Source organism: Macaca thibetana, chromosome 9 (assembly GCF_024542745.1).
Source record: "Macaca thibetana thibetana isolate TM-01 chromosome 9, ASM2454274v1, whole genome shotgun sequence".
Lineage (NCBI taxonomy): Eukaryota > Metazoa > Chordata > Mammalia > Primates > Cercopithecidae > Macaca > Macaca thibetana.
Window position 1 is genome coordinate 12470152 of NC_065586.1, and position 23605 is coordinate 12493756.

Below are 23605 nucleotides of genomic sequence, written 5' to 3' on the forward strand. Positions count from 1 at the left end.
TTAACAGTATATCTTGGGAATAATTCTGTATTATACATGTAAATCTACTTAATTATTTTACATGACTGCATAGTACTCCATTGTATTTTTATTTATCTATTTGTTTATTTTTAGAAATAGGATCTCACTGTGATGCCCAGACTGGAGGGCAGTGGTGCAATCATAGCTCATTGCAGCCTTGAACTTCTGGGCTCAAGTGATCCTCCTGCCTCAGCCTCTCAAGTAGCTGGGACTACAGGCGCACACCACCACGCTCAGCTAAGTTTTTATTTATTTATTTTTGTAGAGACAGGGTCGCTGCTAAGGGTGGTCTCAAAACTCCTGGCCTCAAGCAATCCTCCTGCCTTGGTCTCCCAAAGTGTTGGGATTACAGGCATGAGCCACCACGCCTGGCCTCCATTGTTTTTTTAGATTGTAACTTACTTAACCAGTCCCCTATTAATGGATATTTAGAATTTTTCCAGTGTTCTGCTATTTCAAACTTTTATTGATTGTTTTAAGCCAGAATATTGATTTTTTTTACACAGACACAGCCAAATGTCCCTTAAATGTAGTAATTATTTTACCTATAAGGACTCTGTGTTTTTTTATGGAATAGCTTGAAGCATACTTAAAGTGTATTGATGTGTGTTTAGTTAGCAGGGAGCTTAAAAGAATTTTCCTTTAAGTTACTTGTTGAGACATCTGCCCTGAATGAGAATGAAAATAAGCTCAAAAGAGTGTCTAAAGTCAGAGGATCTGGCGAGTGGGAATGGCTGGATGAGGGATGGCCTGTTGGGATTAATCATGAACATTCTGTCCCATCGCCACTTCACCATTCAGGTTTTGCCCACCATGTGACAATGGGGCTATGCGGCTGGCATTAGGAGCATGTTGGATTTTTGTAGCAGCCAGAGGGCAGAACATGAGCATTTGCTAGGTCTGGTTCCCTCACCATCAGGGATGGGAGTGAGAAGGGGGAGTTCGCCTCTGAAGAGCCACCTCTGCAGGGAGAAATCTGTCTCCAGCAGGAGATCTGGGAAGACCACAGTGAGAAGTGCTGGCGAAGAGGTCCGCACAGGTGATGAAGAAAGAGAGTATCCCGGCGGTTGCAGTTTCATCCAAGTCAGTACCTTTGTCATCCATGGAAAATATACCCTGGCAACAAATGCATGCATGGCCCACATGGACACTTTATTTGCCCTTGAGTGTTGCCAGCTTTTTACGCTGTAGCTATAAGGAGATTTTGTAATCTCAAAAAGAACTGAATATTTTTTTAAGAGACAGGGTCTCACTCTGTCACACTGTAGGCTGGAGTGCATTGGTGTGATCATAGCTCATTGTAACTTTGAACTCCTGGGCTCAAGCGATCCACCCACCTCAGCCTCCCAAGGAGATAGGACTACAGGCGTGTGCAACTACACCTAGCCGATTTTTTCTTTTTCTTTTTTTTTTGTAGAGTTGGGGGTCTTGCTATGTTGTCCAGGCTGGTCTCCAACTCCTGGCCTCAAGTGATCCTCCTGCCTTGGCCTCTCAAACTGTTGGGATTACAGGCATGAGCCACCGTATCTGGCCTGAATATTTTATTCTGCCTCCGTCTCCAAAAAGCAGGCTTCCATGGATGCTCCCTGTTGGTATAAGAAAAAAAAAATGATTGACTCACTTCGGTTCCATATCAACCTTTAACAAATGGCATGAAAAGAGCAGAGATAAAACGTGGGAGCCTGTCAGAGAAGTGAAGGAGGAAAGCAAGGAGTGCTATTAAATGAAGCGTGTTTTTAAGAGTGTGGCAGTAAGCTTTCACGTGGAATTTATTTGTCTTCTGCATTTGGATCAGTGAGGCTGTGAACAGCAAAGATTTAGTGCCACAGAAACACCTGCAGAAACCAAAGATGTCACAAGCAATGATTGTGTCAGCATTTTGATGCGTTCTCCCTGTGACAAGTATTGTCATAACCTAGACCTGCCCTGGTGGCAGTTTCAGACATAGGATTGTACTCAGAATGAAAACTGATCTGGACAAAAATTAAGCTAATCGTGTGGGTATTTAAGAATGCCTCATCATGGTTCTTGAAGCTATTATGCAGGGTTGCTTATCATTGAGGAATTTACCAGTTAAAGAGGAAGACGAAAATTTTTCAGTGAGAAAGCGTAGCTGTTTTGAAGGATTCTCTCTGTTCCTAAGCATCTACTTGCTAAAGTTAAGGATATGTTTCTAATTTGAACTGGTTGGTCAGGCACCAGTCCTAGTTAATAAGAACCCGAGTTAGAGTTTTTTTGTTTTTGTTTTTTTCTGTTTTTTTTTTTAAGGAATAGAATTTTAATACTTTTAGCTTAAGTATTAGCATAAACAAATGTAAGGCTTACTATGTAATTGTCAGGTGGAGAGCTTTAAAAGATACATTTTAATGAATAGACATTGTATCTAAGTTGGATATCCATGTTCTTGGACACATTTGTTCCTCAGGCATGTGAAAGAGAGTCTTTTTGCTGTGTTTGCTTGGCAGAACTTTATTTTCCAGATTGGGCCTGGCTTTTCTTAGGTCAGTGTGCTGAATTAGCACTACAAAATGTCATTAGTGGTGTGCGATTTAGTAAAGATTTTTAGCTGAAGATTCTATCAGAAGGAGTTAATGTCACTTCTAAAATTGCCAAATTTCTGCCGGGAGAGTTGCGTAGACATTGAACATTGAGACCATTTACTTCACTACTGTCATTCCTTCCTTCCCTCCTTCCCTCCCTCCCTCCCTCCTTCCCTCCCTCCCTCCCTCCTTCCCTCCCTCCCTCCTTCCTCTTTCCCTCCGTCCTTCCCTCCCTCCCTCCTTCCCTCCTTCCCTCCTTCCCTCCTTCCCTGCTTCCCCCCTTCTTTCCTTCCCTCCTTCCCTCCTTCCCCCCTTCCTTCCTTCCTTCTCTCTTTTTCTTTTTGATGGAGTCTCGCTCTGTGACCCAGGCTGGAGTGCAGTGATGTGATTTCAGCTCACTGCAACCTCCGCTGCCGGGGTTCAAGCAGTTCTCCTGCCTCAGCCTTATGAGTAGCTAGGATTACAGGCATGTGCCACCATGCCCAGTTAATTTTTGTATTCTTGGAGACGGGGTTTCACCATGTTGGTCAGGCTGGTCTCAAACTCCTGACCTTGTGATTCACCCACCTTGGCACCCGAAAAGTACTGGGATTACAGGCGTGAGTCACTGCGCCCAGCTGACTTCACTACTGTTATGATCCATTCAGATTCTCTGGGGTCTGTAAGGGTTAGGGTTAGCAAACAGGTTTTTCCGTTTGAAGAGTTGATTCTAATCTGGAACAATAGGTCTAAAAGGCACCTGTCTACTTCCTAGACGGTCTCAAGCCAAGTACCACCAATTTCATCCCTCCCTCCCTCCCTCCCTCCCTCCCTCCCTCCCTCCCCCTTCCTCCCTTCCTCCCTTCCTCCCTTCCTCCCTTCCTCCCTCCCTCCCTCCCTCCCTCCCTCCCTTCCTTCCCTTCCTTCCTTCCTTCCTTCCTTCCTTCCTTCCTTCCTTCCTTCCTTCCTTTTGGTCTCTCTTTGTCACCCTGGAGTGCAGTGGTGCAGTCATGGCTTACTGCAGTCTCAGCCACCCAGCCCAAGTGATCCTCCTACCTCAGCTTCCTGAGTAGCTGGGACCATAGGCACGCACCACCATGGCCGGATCATTTTTGAATTTTTTTTGGTAAAGATGGGGTTTTATCCTGTTGTCCAGGCTGGTCTGGAACTCCTAGTCTTAAGTGATCCTCCTGCCTTGGCCTCCCAAAGTGCTGGGATTACAGGCATGAGCCATGGCACCCCAGCTTTTCAGTGTTTTAAAACCAGCCTTTAATATTGTGCTGACGTGACACTGGGGAAAATAATATGATTAGTAGAAAAGAACATTTTAATTTATGGTCAGAGGCCAGGGGGTAACGTCTACAGACCCAGTTACACAGTCTGGTAAGGGCAGTAGGCTGGAAGCGATGCTGTTCATCAAGTTAATAACACAGTCAGTCTGATTTGTATGTAGAATGACTAAAAAGCATAGAAAGGCAAAGAGCCAATAATAGCTACACTAAGCTAATAGGGCACATCATTTCAGTATCATCTGATTATTTCTTGGTCTAATTTGGGATGGAGATAATTTCACCCAGTGGTTGGTTTAGTGAACTGTCATGAATCAAAAAGACAGCTCCTGAATTCCTGATTCTCATTAAAAGTCAGAGGAGTCCTTTCCAGGTTTCAGCAGTTCCGTTTGACCAACAGTTTTGGAGCACCTAAAATGTGCAAGTCACAGCAGATTGGTCGGAGGCTACAATTTTTGACCATTTTGTGATTAAATTGCTCTTGTCCGAGAAAAGATTTTAAAATAATGTGCACTTATTTATTTATTTATTTATTTATTATTTATTTATTTTTGAGACTGAGTCTCACTCTGTCGCCCAGGCTGGAGTGCAGCAGCATGACCTCGGTTTACTGCAACAACTTCCGCCTCCCGGGTTCGAGCCATTCCCCTGCCTCAGCCTCCCGAGTAGCTGGGACTACAGGTGCCCGCCACCACTCCTGGCTCATTTTTGTATTTTAGGTAGAGACGGGGTTTCACCGTGTTGGCCAGGCTGATCTTGAACTCCTCATCTCAGATGATCTGCCCTCCTCGGCATTCCCAAGTATTGGGATTACAGGTGTGACCCTCCACACCCAGCTATTATTGTTTTTTTTTTGTTTTTTGGGTTTTTTTTTTGCTCTTTTTGAGACAGAGTCTTGCTCTGCCACCCAGGCTGGAGTGCAGTGGCGCGATCTTGGCTTACTGCAACCTCTGCCTCCTGGGTTCAAGTGATTCTCCTGTCTCAGCCTCCCGAGTTGCTGTGATTACAGGTGCCCACCACCACGCCCGGCTAATTTTTGTATTTTTTCAGTAAAGACGGGTTTCGCCATGGTGGCCAGGCTGATCTCAAACTCCTGACCTCATGTGATCTACCCGCCTTGGCCTCCCAAAGTGCTAGGATTACAGGTGTTAGCCTCCCACGCCTGGCTGTTGCCCGATTATTCTTAACAACCTTAGGTTAAAGATGAAAGGTATTAGAAACTGGAAAAGATTATGAGAAACTGGGATAGAAACAGATTTCTTGTTTCCATTTTTTACAATAATAATTGGTAGTGAGGAGGGAGTTAGCCAGCGTATCTCTGGGCTTGGCTTGGTTCTGAGTTCTGGGCCCAGCATAAGCTAAAGGTCTGGAGTTAAGATGACTGGAGTCAGAATGATTCTGATAATTTTTTAACTACAGGTAAGCACATGCCTATCTATAGCACAGGAGAAGGGTAAAAAACCAGTTCACAAGCCCTTAAATGTCTGTTTTTAGCCAAGGCATCCTTAGGGCACATGCATTTTGTGTTGCTTTTTCAGGGAACTCAGGAAGAACATTCCCAGATCCCAGGTCCACTTCTTTTCTTTGCCCTGTCACTCACTGGTCGCTTGGACCTCAGATCATTTCACTCAGAGAGGACTGGGTATACATTTAACAGCATGGAGAGCCAACCATCGTAACACCACAGTCCATTGAAACTGACTAGATAAAGCAAAGCAAAACAGCTTTTATTTTCCAGAGCCATCATTTATGAAGTTAAAAGTCTAAGTAGCCATTTAGAATTCTTTCATCACTATGGAAAATGGGATGGTTTCCTTTAGTCTTGGAAATTTGGTTCTCAAAAGATTATTTCCTCGCAGGCACCTGGCTTATAATCAGGATGAGCTGCCTGTGGGTGATGATTTGATTTTCTTTGAAATGTGGGGAAAAGGAGGAAGGATTCAACTTTTGCAATTTGTACAGCCTATCATCAGGTGAAGAAAACATTTAGCATTTCAAGATTAAATTTTTATTTGACCTTTCCAGTAATTTATCACAGAGATTCCTTTTTGATGGAAATTTTGTGTTTTTTAAATAGAATAATGGCTTTCTTTATCATTCAAATAAATGTCTTGTCACAACTTGAAAAAATGCAGTTTTTGAAACACTGAAATTTTTATTTCTCCCACAGTTATGCATTTTCTAAAGTCCTTTCATCTGTATAAAAATCTGCTGTTTCTTTTTACCAAATTTTACTTATTCAACAAGGATGAAGGTTTATAGGGAGAAAATATCATAAATTAACAAATTTAAGACTTTTTCTAGTCAAAACAAACAGTGATCTCTGGATTATTCAACTGTATAATATTACTTAAGCATTCAGGCACGTAAGTGCATGTTTTAAAATAAATCAGGAGGGACTCAAATAATTTTTATGCCTCAAGAGAAACCTTTGAGGTTCTTTCTGCACAGGCTTGCATAGAAACTTAGAGAAACATATTATGGAGGAGAAAAGAGATAGTACTGTTTTCTAGTACTAGTGTTGAGTGGATAGTGCTAGTGCTGAGTGGATGGTACTAGTGTTGAGTGGATAGTGCTAGCGTTGAGTGGATGGTACTAGTGTTGAGTGGATAGTGCTAGTGTTGAGTGGATGGTACTAGTGTTGAGTGGATAGTACTGGTGTTGAGTAGAAGGTCATTAGGATACATTACTTACTTTGCAGATCTACAGCACAGGAGAAGAGTGAAGAGCCTGATGGGGAATCAGAGGAGAGCCCCCATTAATGGTCATCATCAGAAGTGTCTTGGGCACCAGTTGACACAAGTATTATTAGGTCTAGAGACACAGAAACAGAATACATGCACCTCCTATTCTCGTATAGGAAGCATGTTAAGGACTGTAATGGGATGTGCACATGGGATAGGTAATGTACGTTTAAGCCACATTTTTCAGAAGGAGAGCATCATTCTGCCTGGGTGAGAAGCAATTGAGAAAACCTTAAGAGAGGAGGAAATAAGAGGTCAAGGTGGGCAGATCACTTGAGGTCAGGAGTTCGAGACCAGCCTGATCAACATGGTGAAAACTCGTCTCTACTAAAAAAAAAAAAAAAAAAAAAAAAAAAAGCTAGCTGGGCATGGTGGTGTGCGCCTGTAGTCTTAGCTATTCAGGAGACTGAGTCAGGAGAATGGCTTGAACCCCAGAGGCGGGGGTTGCAGTGAGCTGAGATGACGCCGCAGCACTCCAGCCTGGGTGACAGAGTGAGACTCTGTCTCACAGTAAAAAACAAAAAAGGAAAAAGGAGGAAATATACCATCTGGGCCTTTGAAAAATACTTGGAATTGGCTGGGCGCAGTGGCTCACACCTATAATCCCAGCACTTTGGGAGGCCGAGGCGGGCAGATCATGAGGTCAGGAGATCGAGACCATCCTGGCCAACATGGTGAAACCCCGTCTCTACTAAAAATACAAAAATTAGCCTGGCGTGGTGGCATGGGCCTGTAATCCCAGCTACTCGGGAGGCTGAGGCAGGAGAATTGCTTGAACCAGGGATTCGGAGGTTACAGTGAGCCACGATAGCACCACTGTATTCCAGCCTGGGTGACAGAGCAAGACTCTGTCTCAAAAAAAAAAAAAAAAAAAAAAAAAAAAAAAAGAAAAGAAAAAGGCATGGAATTTTACCAAGCAGAAAGGAAAAGGAATGAATGACATTCAGGGAAGGAGGGGATGGGCAGAACTTGAACAAAGGCCAGTGGTGTGAAAGGCCATTGTGTGTTCAGGAAACTGCCTGTTGAGTGGTGTGGTTGGGTTGAGGTGACTTGTATATGGTGGGGAGTGTTTGTGTTGGGGACAGTGGCTATAGTGGCAGATGAGCCTGCAAAGTTGTGGTCAGGTTTAGAAAAGCTTCGAGTGGCATGGGTAACTTGCAAAGGGATTTGAACTTGATCCCATAGACACGAAACCTCAACGATTTAAGGAGGGTAATGACATAATCAAATCTTATTTCCAGAAGAGTAATTTCAGTAACAGGAGGTAGCAGGTAGCAGTGGGCTCGCTGGGGGCTACGGGACCAGGAAGGAGTGGGTGGAGGTATTGCAGAATCGAGAGAAGGAGGACATGAACCAGAGGAACAGTGAAGGGATGGAGGAACAGGCGGGCGTTTGAGACTCTTGTCTCAAGCGGAAGACCTGAACGTACTTGGCGATGGAAATGACAGAGACAGAGAGCAGTAAAGTAGACAGGTTTTAGGCCGCATTACTGATTAGTAGAAATGAAAGAGAGAAGTTTTGGGGTAAAGATAACTGTGTTTCACTTTGGTTATCGTGCTCTTGAGAGGCTGGGAAGGGCCTTTGTGAGCGGAGAAGGTAAGGTTTGCACATGAGAGAGATTAAAATGTGGATGAAGCTTAGGAGACCATCAAAGGACAGAGGGGACTGAGACTATGGAAACAGCTGAGATTTCCATGGGGAAGATACAGACTAGGAAGAAGGAAGGGTTGCAAATGAACCCTTGGGGGCCCATTGATGTTTGAAGGGAGGAAGAGGAGATGGAGATGGAGAGGAAATGTATATAGAGGCAGAAGGAGAGGACTATGCTGTAGAACCAAGAAGCAAAGAATTTTAGGAAGAAGGTCAAGGCAAAAACCAGTAGGATGAGCAGTGAGAGGAAGCCATTGGGTTTAGCAACTGGGAGACCCCTGGGGGGCCCTGCCCACGAGGGTCCAGTCAAGTGGTGGTGGAGGAAGAAGGTGGACTGCAGAGAGAAGAGTGGGGCACGGGCTCCAGGCCAGTGACAGCTGTGCCCAGACAATTTTAAGTTGCCAGCATGATTCGGTCTGGCTGGAGTGCCCCATCGTTCAGCTTTAAATGCACAATGCTTGTGTTTTACAGCCTATAGACTGCAACCTGCTTTGACCTCTTTGTATTTTTTAAAACTTTGTCACTCTGTCCCTGCTTTTGTTCCTTGGAATTTATGTTCTTGGGTTGCAGGAAGTCTTTATAGGTTTTCAGATCATTTTCCTTGCTGTAGCCTTTCTTGTCACAAGGACACCCCCCTCCTCTCTCTCTCTCTCTCTCTCACACACACACACACACACACAGACACACACACACACACCACTGTGTTATATAATATCATAGAAAGTGCTCAAACTGTTCATTCATGAGCTTTGTGTTTGATGTTTCTAATTAAATTTCCTGGAACAGGGGAAGTGTCTTCAAGTGATTTCTGTTTATTGTGGGAACAGTAACAGTTTATGGTAATCTTATATCCCTTAAGAAGGCCAGAGAACTTTGTCTGTCGAAAGCTTAAAGCAGGTAAATGCACATTGTTTGGCTAAATGATAAAGCAGGTGGATTTGCGGGCTTGGAGTGATGGCAGCTCATCTGACAACGGGGTCTTCTAACCCCTCCATCCCTGTCACCTGCAGTGCTTGCCAAGCACACGCCCTGGTAGCCATGGGTATCAGCCCGGCATGACTCATTGAGAAAGGACCTCGGAGAGAATAGGAAACCGAGTTCTATTTTTTGCCCTTTACCACTTGTGTGATGGGACTCAGTATCCTCATCTGTAAAATGGAGATGGCAGTAACTTCTCGTCTGCTTCATGGGGTTGCTGTAAGGAGTGGATTCACTGATATATGCCAGAGTCCTTTGTAAATATCAAGTTGCTCACTCCAGCTGGCACCCTACAGTTGATAAATTTTTTTCTCCTTTAGGGAGGTATTTAGTGAAAAGGTCTATCTAGTTTTTCCAATGTATCCGTCCTCAGGCAACATCATTGATTAGAAGCAAGCAGACCTTTTATGTTTATCTTTTTATTGCAGTGAAATATACATAACATAAACTTTACCACTTTAACCTCTTTGGGGGGTGGGGTGTGGGGTGCGGCGGGGGACAAGGTGTTGCTCTATGGCCCAGGCTGAAGTACAGTCCCGTGATCATGGCTCACTGCAGCCTTGACCTCCCGGGCCCAAGTGATCCTCCTACCTTAGCCTCCCAAGTAGCTGGTATGACAGGTGTATATCACCGTACTTGGCTAATTTTTTAATTTTTTGTAGAGACAGGGTTTCACTGTGGTGCCCAGGCTGGTCTCGAACTCCTGGGCTCAAGCGATCCTCCCACCTCAGCCTCCCAAAGTGCTGGGATTATAAGCATGAGCTACTGTGCCCGGCCTATTTTAACCATTTGACAGAGTACAGTTTGGTGGCATCAAGTATATTCACATCGTTGTGCAACCATCAACCCCATCCATCTCCAGACCTTTTTTTTTCTTTTTTTTTCTTTTTTTTTGAGACAGAGTCTCGCTCTGTCATTGAGGCTGTAGTGCATAGGCGTGATCTCAGCTCACTGCAGCCTCCGCCTCCAGGACCCAAGTGGTTCTCCCACCTCAGCCTCCTGAGTAGCTGGGACTACAGACATGTGCCACCACACACTGCTAATTTTTATATTTTTAGTAGAGACGGGGTTTCACCATATTGGCCAGGCTGGTCTCAAATGACCTCAAGTGATCTGCCTGCCTTGGCCTCCCAAAGTGCTGGGATTACAGGCATGAGCCACCATGCCTGGCCTCCAGATCCTTTTCATCTTCCCAAACGGAAACTCTGTCCCCATTAAACAGAACTCCCCATTGCCTTCTCCCCCTAGTCCCTAGCAACCACAGTTCTACTTTCTTCCTTTATGAATTTGATGACTTTGGACACCTCCTGTAAGTAGAATCATACGGTATTTGGCTTTTTGTATCTGGTTTATTTCCTTTAGCATAAATGTCCTCAGAGTTCATCCGTGTTCCAGCATGGGTCAGAATTCCATTGCTGTTTGTGGCTATTTACTGTTATATGTGTAGACCAGATTTTATCCATTTGTCCCCCAGTGGGTGCAAGGGTTGTTGCCACCTCGTGGCTGTTGTGAATAATGCCGCTGTGACTGTGGCTGTCGACGCCCCTGTTCATTCCCCGCTTTCACTTCTGGGTATAGACCTAGGCGTGGAGTTGCATGCTGACTTGCATTCGCAGAGAATGGGACTGGAAACTTGGCTCCGTGACTCTACTCAGGATCTTCTGATGGAGACTCCTTGGTCATGTGGTGTCAAGCCTGGGCTGTTTAGCATGCCGCTGTCCTGCCTTCCCCATAGGGGGCCACATAGCCCATCGCCACCTAGCCAGGGACAAAGGCAGAAAAACCCTAGCTCCACGGGCACTACTGCCTCGCCGTGTTGTCAGCTTCCTGCCATGGCAGTGCTGGCTCTGAGGAGACCCCTCGGTCCCTTCCTCAATCTCTTGTCCCTCGGGCTGAGTCCTGCGGCAACCTCACTTCTCACTCCATTTCCTCCAAGCAAGGAAATGCTTTTCTCTTATAGGCTACCAAGGGTCCGATTGAGCAGGGTGTCCCCTCTGTGTGGGCCGTGGTCATTTCTGATCACAGGGATTCTGTAGAGGAAGGAGCACCTGTGGATGGAGAGTGGAGCGAGGGGCAGCCCAGGAGGAGAGGGACCTGATCGCCGTTCCCAGCCCAAGCCCTTGTTCGTGGTCACTGCTGCCAAAGGGCTTTTCCACCTTCTGGAAAATGGACTTAGTAAATCCAACAAACTAAGGAACATTGGGGTGTCATCAGCATTAGGGACTCAAGTGGCCAACAGGGAAACTGACTGACTGACTGACTGAATGAATGAATGAAGTATCTGGTATTAAATGACGTGGCCGGGCGCAGTGGCTCAAGCCTGTAATCCCAGCACTTTGGGAGGCCGAGATGGGTGGATCACGAGGTCAGGAGATCGAGACTATCCTGAGTAACACGGTGAAACCCCGTGTCTACTAAAAAAACACACAAAAAAACTGGCCGGGCGAGGTGGCGGGCCCCTATAGTCGCAGCTACTAGGGAGGCTGAGGCAGGAGAATGGCATAAACCCGGGAGGCGGAGCTTGCAGTGAGCTGAGATCCGGCCACTGCACTCCAGTGTGGGCGAGACTCCTTCTCAAAAAAAAAAAAACCACCCGTGGTGCTTGAACCTTGGTCTTTCCCCAGTGATTTTTCTCATACTCTAACATAGTTCTTGTTCTACCTCCCAGAGGGTAGTGAGGGGGAACACGTACCTCCTCATTCAGGGTCTTGGCCCACCTAAGAACTCTGTGAGGTGCAGCCACCTGTCTCCCCCTGGCTTAGCGATGAGTGAGGAGGGATGGACCATGGGCTCAGGGGCCGTCTCTGGAATTGTTATGATTTGAGTTTCCTGGACAAAAGCCATTGGCCATGGCCGGTGTCACTGGGAATGCCTGACTCCGTGTATCCCTCTGTGATAAACCTGTGCTGGGTCTTTATCTGTTTATATTTAATGATGATTGTTCTGGCAGGTTCTAGAAGGTTTGGCTTCTGGGATGTAGTGTTTTGAGGGGAGAATCCTACGGATGAATCATTTGTGGATTTGGGCAGAAGATCCTGCTTCTGATCTTTTTCATCTGGGCTATTTTGTGGAAGGACTATGTTCTGCCCCTTGGGTTTGTATAATTTCAAACAGACCTTGAAGCTATAGACAAGCTTGTCTCATGAGCATTCATGGGCCGGTGGGAGCGCCGTCCTGAGGTTAACTGCAGTGAATGGAAGTGAATTCCTCTCGCTGGATAGGATTTTTAAACATGCATTTACCTTCCCTTGGATTATGACAGAGTGTGCATTGCTGTCAGGAGGCCAAGGAGAGGAGGAGGAAGGGCGTACCCTCTGTGCAGGAATCTCTTTGACAGTGACTAAAGTAGGGGTTCCCAACCCCTAGGCCGCAGACCAATACTGGTAGGGTATGTGACCTGTTAGGAACTTTGCCGCACAGCAAGAGGTGAGCAGCGGGCAAGCAAGCACAGCGTCATCTGTACTTAACAGCCACTCCCTGTTGTTCTCGTTACCGCCTGAGCTCCGCCTCCTGTCAGATCAGCAGCGGCATTGGATTCTCATAGGAGCATGAACCCTGTTGTGAACTGTGCACACGAGGGATCCAGGTTCCACGCTCCTTATGAGAATCTCATGCCTGATGAACTGTCACTGTCTCCCATCACCCCCAGATGGGACTGTCTAGTTACAGGAAAACAAGCTCAGGGCTCCCACGGATTCTGCATTATGGCAAGTTGTAGAATTATTTCATTATACATTCGTGTGTAATAATAATAGAAATAAAGTGGCTGGGCATGGTGGTTCACACCTATAATCCCAGCACTTTGGGAGTTCGAGGCGAGTGAATCACTTGAGGTCGGGACTTCGAGAGCAGCCTGGGTAACATGGTGAAACCCCATCTCTACTAAAAATACAAAAATTAGCCAGGAGTGGTGGTGGACACCTGTAATCCCAGCTCCTTAGGAAGCTGAAGCAGGAGAATCGCTTGAACTTGGGAGGTAGAGGTTGCAGTGAGCCAAGATTGTGCCACTGCACTCCAGCCTGGGCGAGAGAGCCAGACTCCGTCTCAAAAAAATGAAATAAAGTGCACAAGAAATGTAATGCACTTGAGTCATCCCCAAACCACCCTGCTCTCCCGGGTCCATGGGAAAATTGGTTTCCATGAAGCTGGTCCCTGATGCCAAAAAGGTTGGGGACCATTGGACTGAAGAAGGTAATGCCTGAAGCCCTGGCATTGCCATAACACTGGGGCTTCCAGTGGTTTCTCTGGACACAGGAACGTTGGTTTCTTGAAGCAGGAGTTGAAAGTCTCGGGACAGAGGATGACTCGGTGGGCTCTGGTACTTCCCTGTGCACAGAGCTGGGATCTGGAGGATCTGGGGATGACGGAGGAGCCTGTTCCATGCCAGGGTTATTAGTGGAGTTCTGCATGCAGGGCTTGCTTGCCGTCAGTGAAGGAGCTGGTCCCGGGGTGCTGGCTCTGGGGCTCCCTGATCACAAGGGGCTCCTCCAGAGAAATGGACTCTCCAGCCCCAGATGTCCTGGTTTTAGTTTGTTGCTCTGCCGTTGCAGAGTGAAATGTGTATTTTCAGGCAGGACAGTCTTCCCCAGTCCATGGCCCTTGTTTGTTAGTTTCTTTGGTTTAAAAAGGATTCAAGCCGGGCGCGGTGGCTCAAGCCTGTAATCCCAGCACTTTGGGAGGCCGAGACGGGCGGATCACGAGGTCAGGAGATCGAGATCATCCTGGCTAACACGGTGAAACCCCGTCTCTACTAAAAAATACAAAAAAATTAGCCGGGCGAGGTGGCGGGCGCCTGTAGTCCCAGCTACTCGGGAGGCTGAGGCAGGAGAATGGCGTAAACCCGGGAGGCGGAGCTTGCAGTGAGCCGAGATAGCGCCACTGCACTCCAGCCTGGGCGACAGAGCGAGACTCCGTCTCAAAAAAAAAAAAAAAAAAGGATTCAAGCTGCTTGGTGAGCACTTGTACCCTCGGACCAATTAATGACCCTGTGTCTGGGCCACCTACAACACTGCTCACACTGCGTCATATCCTTACCCAGCTGGGAGGAGTCCAGTGTTTGCAGAGCGCTCTGAAATTTCCTCTAGATGAAAAAGCCTGTGAGGACCTGGGGGTTTTAGTGTGACTTTCTGGTCCGTGTGGAGGTGCGGAGAGCTGACACCGGCAGTAGGATCCAGTCCTTTTCTGTAGAAGAAACCTCTTGTGGGCTCCAAAGTGACGCCACTGTGCTCTGCAGCAGGTGGTACTGGGAGGTGGCCTCACCATGTCGACCTCCACATCCACATGTCCCTTTGCAGGAAAGCATGCTTGCCCCTGTGTACTTCTTTTTTTAAAAAATTATTATTATTATTATTATTTTTTGAGACAGAGTCTTGCTCTGTCGCCCAGGCTAGAGTGCAGTGGCACGATCTCGGCTCACTGCAACCTCTGCCTCCCGAGTTCAAGCGATTCTCCTGCCTCAGCCTCCCAAGTAGCTGGGATGACAGGTGTGTGCCACCCCGCCTGGCTAATTTTTTGTATTGTTAGTAGAGACGGGGTTTCACCATGTTGGCCAAACTGGTCTTGAACTCCTGACCTCAGGTGATCCGCCTGCCTCAGCCTCCCAAAGTGCTGGGATTACAGGCGTGAGCCACTGTGCCTGGCCGCCCCTGTGTATTTGTTTGCACAAAGATGTTTGGCAAGGAGCCATGGTGGATAAAAGTAACAGTAATGCTTACAATTAAGCCGTCGTTATTGTTTACTTAAACTTTGGTGGTAGGGTGAATAGAGCTATTGCAAAACCAGACTCCTGCATCTAAGTGTTCTTTTTTTCCCTCTTTGTTCACAGCGGGGCCTTTTCGGAAGTGGTTTTAGCTGAAGAGAAGGCAACTGGCAAGCTCTTTGCCGTGAAGTGTATCCCTAAGAAGGCGCTGAAGGGCAAGGAAAGCAGCATAGAGAATGAGATAGCTGTCCTGAGAAAGTAAGTGCTGGAGGGCAGCCCTCCTCCCTTCCTCCTCTCCTCCCCTCCTCCCTCCTCCCCTCCCCAACACCTCCCCTCCTCCCTTCCCCACCTCCTGGCCCCTGTGTCCTGCAAGATGCCTGCCCCGGAGGCAGACTTTCCTCGGGGGCAGAGGGGCCCCCAGAGGACTCTGCAAATGATAACCCACTTTCAAAGCACTTTTCCCATAGATCTCTCGTGTCTTATAACATTCACGGCCATGGTTGGAAGTAGTTCTCAATTCCAAAGAGCACAGCTGTCAGGCAGACTTGCTTGGGAACCGAGACCCTGCCACTCACGATATCCGAGTGACCGTGGGCCGGCTACGGAGCCCTGAGTCTCCTCTGTAAAATGGAGTTACTGGCATCTCCTTGGCAGGGTGTTGTAGGGATTTGGTAAGATGCTGCTTACTACGTTTTTGTGAAGGGCTCACTGCGGCACTCACCACGTAGTAAGTGCTCAGTAAAGGTCTGTGCTGTTGCCACCGCTATGAGTACTGTTGTTGTTGTTACTGTTTTATTTATGATAAGGTGATAAAGCTCATAAAATACAGTCATGTGTCCAAAGCCTTGCAGCTCCAGGGTGGCAGAGCCTGGAATACCAACCCGGCCAGTGGTACTTCCACATGCTCCGATGGTTTCTCCCATTCTCTGCCACAGACGTGGCACCTGGCACCCAGCAGGCTGCATGGAGTTCACTGTTTCAGTGCTTACCTCTTCATTTCTTTCTTTATTTCCTTTCTTTCCCTCCCTCCCTCCCGCTTTCCTTTCCTTTCTCTCTCTTTCTTTGTTTCTTTCTTCCTTTCTTTCTCCTTCCTTCCCTCCCTCCCTCCCTCCCTCCCTCCCTCCCTCCCTCCCTCCCTCCCTTCTTTCTTTCTTTCTTTCTCTTTCTTTCTTTCTTTCTTTCTTTCTTTCTTTCTTTCTTTCTTTCTTTCTTTCTTTCTTTCTTTCTTTCTTTCTCTTTTCTTTCTTTCTTTTTTTTCTTTCTTTCTTTCTTTTCTTTCTCTCTCTCTCTCTTTTTTTCTTTCTTTCTTCTCTTCCTACCTTCCCTTCCCTCCCTCCCTCCCTCCCTCCCTCCCTTCCCCTCCCTCCCTGCCTCCCTTCTCCTCCCTCCCTTCCTTCCTTCCTCCCTTCCCTTCCTCCCTCCCTCCCTCCTTCCGTACTTGTTGACAGAGTCTCGCTCTGTTGCCCAGGATGGAGTACAATGGCGCAATCTTGGCTCACTGCAACTTCTACCTCCTGGATTCAGGTGATTCTCCCACCTCAGCCTCCCAAGTAGCTGGGATTACAGGCATCTGCCATCATGCCCAGCTAATTTTTGTATTTTTGTAGAGACGAGGTTTCACCATGTTGGCCAGGCTGGTCTTGAACTCCTGACCTCAGGTGATCTGCCCGCCTCGGCCTCCCAAAGTGCTGAGATAACAGGCATGAGCCACTGTGCCTGGCCAAGATTTTCATTTATTTCTATTACACACGGGGAGTGAAAATATAAGAAAGTCCCCTCTTGTATAATGGCACACATAGAACCATTCATTTTTTCTTGTTTTCTCCAGGCAGGATCTTGCTCTGTTGCCCTGTCTGGAGTGCAAGGGCATAATCTTGGCTCACTGCAACCTCAACTCCTGGGCTCAAGTGATTTTCCCACCTCTGGCTCCTGAGTAGCTGGGACTGTAGGCACATGCTATCATGCCTGGATAATTAAAAAACATTTTTTTTTGTTTGTTTTAGAGATGGAGGACTCACTGTGTTGCTCAGGCTGGTCTTGAACTCCTGGCCTCAAGCGGTCCTCCCACCGCAGCCTCCTAGATTGCTGGGATTACAGGCATCAGCCATGGCGCCTGGCTCCCAGAACCATTCTGATGTGTCTGGATCCACCCCAACGATGTTCTTTCATGGGTGTGGTGTCCGCACCGTTCCCCACACTGCCATGATTAAGCCATTGCCCTGTAATGTCAAAAGGTTTGGGGGAGTAAGCCCTTATGTAGTACCTAATTTTGCATGTTTGGAGTGTGTCTGAGCAGGGTGCTACGGAAATTTGTAAGAGTTGCTATGAATAAAAGATGTTCAAAATATCCTTGAAATTTTTGGGGTTTGGAATCAGCACATAGCAAGAATCTCTGTACCGATAAGCAAAGCAGAATGAGAACAAGTCTTCTAGAGCCTCAACACAAAATATCACGCTCCTCACATTCTTTCTGAATAAACATCTTACCCACTCCTCTCTTACTGGGACCAGCAGTGTCCACCGAACAAATAATGGGCCATTATTTATACAAACCCAGCAGTGCTGAGAGGGCCAGGACAGTTGATCTGTAGTCTTCTGACCTTTGTGAACCTCCCAGAAGAAGCTACAGCATGCGTGATAAGTGTTTGAGAACCAACAGGTCTCTATAACATTGTAGCCTAAGGGGTTTGCTTATTTGTTTGGTAGTTGGACTGTTTCTAGGTGCTCTGGATTGTCTATTAGGAACCCAGTGAGTTTCAGGTTGTCCTGAGGAGGATTGCAGGAGATGATTGTATGGAAGAGAATCTGGGAAAACAAATTAGGTACATTAGCATCTAGCAGGAAAACATGATGTTAATGAGACCTTTATTTAAATTGCTCATTTTCCAATATGAAATCAGTACTTGGAGAAGAAGTTGTTTGCTGGTGACATTAAGTTGCAGGCATATTACAGATATTTGACACTGTAGATGGAATTCTGGGTGGGCCCAGAGCCTTCCAAAGGTTTTACGTTGGGCGCAGGAGCTGTCTGCTGAGGATTGAGAATGGTGACTGTATTTTTGTGTGACTCCCTTAGGGCTGAGAAGTCCAAAAGCGGAGGAAGTCAGTTTCATTTTTTAGCGTTATTTTTCATTTGCATGAGCAGAGGCCATGGAGGTAGGCTTTATAAGCCAGTCCTGTTGATGCTGTGGATGGTCTGTTTTAATTGTCCTCACCCTGTGCCTCACTCAAATAATCACTTCCAGGGAGAGGGCATTGAAAAACCGAGGAGGGCTGGAGGGCTGGAATAACTTGTGAGGGTTTCTCAGTATCCGCTGCTGGAGTGCCTGGAAGCCTGGCCCGTCTTTTAGGAGTCAAGAACAAAGAAGTGATTTCTCCAGGGATAAGAAGGTGATCGATAATATCTCCCGCACTGACTTTTTTTTTTTTTTTTTTTTTTGGTCCTCTGCAAATGATTTACACGTGGAATAAGAGGCAGATCCACATCATGAGCAGCTGAAAGCAACGTCAATGAGCTAGAAAGAAAACAGTTTGAAAGCACTCAGAATGTTGTCATGGAGACATTCATTCATTTAACAAATATTTGTTGAATTCTCACTGTGCAGCAGGCAGCACTGGTGGGCGCTGAGTGTAAAAGATAAGGTGCTCTCCTTGCCCTCTGGGAGCTCATAGTTTTGTCACTAAGTACGTGCAGTGGCATTGCAGATGCTGCGTAGGAGCGTGGCCAGGGCCTGGAGGGTAGGGGTGCCCTCTTCTTCCTTTGGGGTGGGATGGGAGGAGAGGGTTCACGGAGGAGGAGGGCCCGGACAATGGGCATGGTTTGCAGGGTCGGAAACACAGAGGGACATTCCATCCATAAGTGGCAGCCCAGACAGAGGTCAGGACATGGGAGACAGAAAGGCTGGTGTGCCGGGGAGCTCTCCAGGGCAAAGGGTTCAGGGGGAGGCCTGGAGACACTAAGGTTGGAGAGGTGGGATTGTGGAGGGCCTTGTGTACCCACTTTGAACTTCATCCTCTAGACCCTGGGGAACCATTGGAGGGTTTTAATGAAAGGAGCAACATGATCCAGATTAATTTTTGGAGATTATTGTGGCAGGACTGAGAAGAATGGACTGGGGGGCCAGGACTCAATGTATGTAGGGAGAATAGTGAGGAGGCCATTGGAAGAATCTGGTGGAGAAATGAAGACGTAACACATGAATGCAGAAGCTCTGGACTTGAGATGGAAGAAACAGGTATGAGGGTGTGAACGCAGTGGAATCTGTAGGACTCAGGAATTTGGAAGGAATGGGGAGAGCAGGGAGGGAGAAGGAGGATTCCAGGAGGGCTGCCAGGTTTCTGACATGGATGCCTGGGTGAGTGATGACCCCATTCACTGAGATCAGAAATACCAGAGCAGGAGGGCTGCCAGGTTTCTGACATGGATGCCTGGGTGAGTGATGACCCCATTCACTGAGATCAGAAATACCAGAGCAGGAGGGCAAGTGGAGAGTCCTGATCTAGACATGCTGAACTTGGGGGCTGGGGAGATGTCCCGGTAGAGAGGTCCAGTTAACTGTCCAGGTCTGGAACTCAACTGTGATCTGGACTTGCTGAATGGTAAAGTTTTTCAGACACAGCATATAAGAAAAAAGTCCTGGCCAGGCGCGGTGGCTCACGCCTGTAATCCTAGCACTTTGGGAGGCCGAGGCAGGTGGATCACGAGGTCAGGAGATCAAGACCATCCTGGCTAATACGGTGAAACCCTGTCTGTGCTAAAAATACAAAAAAAAAAAAAAAATTAGCCGGGCGTGGTGGCGGGCGCCTGTAGTCCCAGCTACTCGGGAGACTGAGGCAGGAGAACGGTGTGAACCTGGGAGGCGGAGCTTGCTGTGAGCCCAGATCACACCACTGCACTCCAGCCTGGGCGACAGAGCGAGACTCCATCTCAAAAAAAGAAAAAAGAAAACAGAAAAAAGTCTTTTGATGATTTTCATGACTAAGTCATTGTAGACGGGATCCCAAATAGACTGCCTTAAATTCCACCGTCTTTGGTGATTTCCACACTACTTTTGCTTATTTCCTGACCATTTGTTTATTTCCACAGTATTTGTGTGTGTTTCCTGGCCATTTGTTTATTTCCACGCTATTTTCCTTGGAAGTAGGCCCATTTGAATCCTAGCTGCTGGACCACCGGGGAACTGCTAAGCCGGCACATTGAAAAGACTGCCTGTCCCCCTTTATGCTGAGCTTGTTGTAGGCTGAGAAATTTATTTATTTCACTGGACTGAAGTAATGTAGCTAACATGTCCTTAAGGATGTCTTTGTACTTGCTCTGGAAATTGTTCCAAAATGAATTTTCTACTTGATCAGTAGATACTCAACGAAACTCAGAGGGAAACATTCAGATAAACATGGAGGTAGGCTGTTGCTATGCAGCTGTGAGGACCGGCAGCCTCGCTCTGGCATCAGCGGCCGCATCTAGAAAATTCAGCACAAGCTGCTCCAGACAGAACGGTTAGCTGTGATCCCACAACAGAGTATTGTATGCAGTATGGAATAGAACATCATTGGTATTATTCTCCTCGGGCTGGATTACAGAGTTTATGATTTCTGTGGCATTATTTATTTCGAGGGCAGGCACTGCCCAAATCTAATTTCAAAACTTGACCGGTGCAGTGGCTCACGCCTGTAAACTGGCACTTTGGGAGGCTGCTGTGGATGGATCACTTGAGGTCAAGAGCTTGAGACCAGCCTGGCCAACGTGGTGAAACCACATCTCTATTCAAACTACAAAAATTAGCCGAATGTGGTGGCACACATCTGTAATCCCAGCTACTCGGGAGGCTGAGGCAGGAGAATTGCTTGAACCCGGAAGGTGGAGGTTGCAGTGAGCCGAGATTGCGCCATTGCACTCCAGCCTGGGCAACAAGAGCAAAACTCCGTCTCAAAAAATAATAATAATAATAATTTCAAGGCAGCACTTAAAGTACTTTTGCAGGAGTAGAAAGGCAAATATATCAACAGTCTGCATTTAAATGAGTGATGAAGAGAGAGGGGCATGCATAGATTGGAAAGTGGGGGCTGAGAGAAGCAAAGCAGCTATGTCTAGAGCAGCCCATTTACTAATAGTTGGGAAAACTCAGGCTCAGTTTGGTGGAAGGGATACTGTCTGAATGAAACATGGCACCAGAACTCAACATGCTGTTCTGATGGCTTCTTTGTAGACTGCAGAGATTGTCTTGCCTTGGGGAAGAGACCCTGGCTGGAACTGATTTGAATTGGCATGTTTTCGTCTATCTGGGTACACTGGGGAGTCTCAGATGATGGTCTCTGCCTCTTTCTCTCCCCGTCAGTGTGTCTGAGCCCTGGCTGCACTTTAAAATCACCTAGGAAGCTCTTAAGATCATACTGATGGGCCGGGCACAGTGAGTGGCTTGTGCTTGTAATTGCAGCATTTTAGGAGGCTGAGGCAGGAGGATTGTCTGAGGCCAGGAGTTCGAGACCAGCCTGGGCAACATAGTGAGACTCTGTCTCTACAAAAAAAAATTTAAAAACTAGTCCGGTGTGGTGGTTGCCAGTAGTCCCGGCTACTCTGGAGGCTGAGGTGGGAGGATTGCTTGAGCCCAGAAGTTTGAGGCTGTACTCCAGTTTGGGTGACAGACTGAGACGCCATCTCTTAAAAAGAAAAAGAAAAAGAAAAAAATTATACTGATGCCCAGGCCCCATCCAAGACCAATTGAGTCAGAATTGGAGGTAATGGCAGGTGATGGAAAATTGAAAAAGCATCTCCCCCAAACCCCACCTACTGATCCCAACACATAATCAGTGCGATGTCAGAGCCACCCGTCTCCAGCCCTTGCCCCCTGGTTTCACCTGCTAGGGTGGGGCTGCTCTGTGTGATGACCAGGGGTGTGGGCGGATGTGTCCAGATGTGTCCACAGGCAGGAACCCATGCCAGGCAATGTTTCCTTCAGGGCAGAGGCTTCATTGAGAGGAGCAAACTCAGATATGCTGCCTTGGAAGAGCCTAGTTTTGTTATGAGATTGGTGAATTGACTTGAGTCCATCATCCCATCGTTGAGGAGCAGGCACCAGCCACTGACTGGGCTCAGGAGCGCGAACCTCACTTCTCAAAGGTGGCTGAAGAAGTATGGGCAGTCGTGGCAGTGCCAGGCCTTGAGAGGCTGGGGTAGGGTGTGGTCGAGCTAGCACACTGCGGTGCCAAGCACATCAGAAGAGGGTCAGGACTGCTAAAGGCAGCAGGTGACAAAGCCCAGGATGCTGGGCTGGCATCCCTGAAATCCCTGGGGTCAAGGTCAGGATGGATGGCAGGACGTGTGGCAGGAGAGTGAGTTGGCACCTCTGTCGTGGGAAGGGCAGAGCCTCCTCCTCCAGTTACCTGAAGGCAGACACCTTCCTCTCAGTGTGGACCAGAGGGAGGGCAGCTTCTGCAACCAAAGAAAACAACTGCTTTGGGATTAAGGAACAGCCTCCGGAGAAAGGCTTTGACATGGATGAACTCTGGAAATGTAGCCTGCCCCTGCTCCTGCGGCTTTGTTCTGAAGGGAGGCTGGCCCTGTTCACTTGTTTAAATCACTGCCAAGTGCCAGTCTGTGTGTGTTAGAGAAACTGACACTTGAATAGAAATTCATTGATTGGGGGCCAGGCGCGGTGCATCACGCCTGTAATCCCAGCACTTTGGGAGGCCAAGGCGGGCGGATCACTTGAGGTCAGGAGTTCGAGACCAGCCTGGCCAATGTGGTGAAACCCCATCTCTACTAAAAATACAAAAATTAGCCGGCCATGGTGGTGGGCACCTGTAATCCCAGCTACTTGGGAGGCTGACAGGAGAATTGCTTGAACGCAGGAGTTGGAAGTTGCAGTAAGCCAAGATCGCACCACTGCACTCTAGCCTGGGCGACAAGAGGGAAACTCCATCTCAAAAAAAAAGAAAAGAAATCCATTGATTGGGGCTGAAGATAACCACTTTTCCAATGACTGAAAATGGCTAAGCTGGTAAAGCTAGTACTTGAATTTCTCAGGCACCAATACAGCTTTTTAAGGATCAATCTGACCTGCTTAGAAGGCGCTGTTCTAAAAGACAGAGAGTTCCTCTCTGGAAAGCTTGCATTGGAATGGAGGACACAAGCAGGAAATGTGAAAAGTAATGGTTGAAAGCCTTGCTTATGGTGACACATAGGGAGGCAGGTGTATATCTTACGATTCTAGACTCTCGGATACCTTGGGAAACCGTATTGAAAGTGACCTTGATTTCTTCTTCTTCTTCTTTTTTTCTCTTGAGACGGAGTCTCGCTCTGTCGCCCAGGCTGGAGTAGAGTGGCGCGATCTTGGCTGACTGTAAGCTCTGCCTCCTGGGTTCATGCCATTCTCCTGCCTCAGCCTCCGGAGTAGCTGAGACTGCAGGTTCCCACCACCACGTCCAGCTAATTGTTTTGTACTTTGTTAGTAGAGACGGGGTTTCACCGTGTTAGCCAGGATGGTCTTGAGCTCCTGACCTTGTGATCCGCCTTCCTCAGCCTCCCAAAGTGCTGGGATTATAGGCGTAAGCCACTGTGCCAGGCTGTTACCTTGATTTCAAATAAAACCAGGCAATCTCCATGAAACAGGCTTTGAGGGATGCAGTAAGTTATTTACTGATGGTGGTGGTGGTGGTGGTGGTGGTGTGTGTGGTTAAAGCCAAAATCTTGCCAAGCTTTGGGCATGC

The 23605-nt window shown here is 47.4% G+C and overlaps 2 protein-coding genes and 1 pseudogene across 5 annotated transcripts in view; 1 reads left to right on the plus strand and 2 right to left on the minus strand.

Annotated features, from left to right (window-relative positions):
• Nucleotides 1-23605, minus strand: part of UPF2 (UPF2 regulator of nonsense mediated mRNA decay) — a 727243-nt gene that overhangs the window by 637771 nt on the left and 65867 nt on the right. The window lies entirely within an intron of this gene.
• The window catches only part of CAMK1D (calcium/calmodulin dependent protein kinase ID), a 491709-nt gene that overhangs the window by 197495 nt on the left and 270609 nt on the right, over nucleotides 1-23605 (plus strand). For all 3 annotated transcript variants that reach the window (XM_050803261.1, XM_050803263.1, XM_050803262.1), the window contains exon 2: nucleotides 15026-15157. In XM_050803261.1, the coding sequence (XP_050659218.1) occupies nucleotides 15026-15157 (132 nt within the window). The remainder of the gene's footprint in view (nucleotides 1-15025; nucleotides 15158-23605) is intronic.
• Nucleotides 1-23605, minus strand: part of LOC126962380 (60S ribosomal protein L6-like) — a 693495-nt pseudogene that overhangs the window by 187657 nt on the left and 482233 nt on the right. The gene's annotated exons all lie outside the window — the stretch shown is intronic.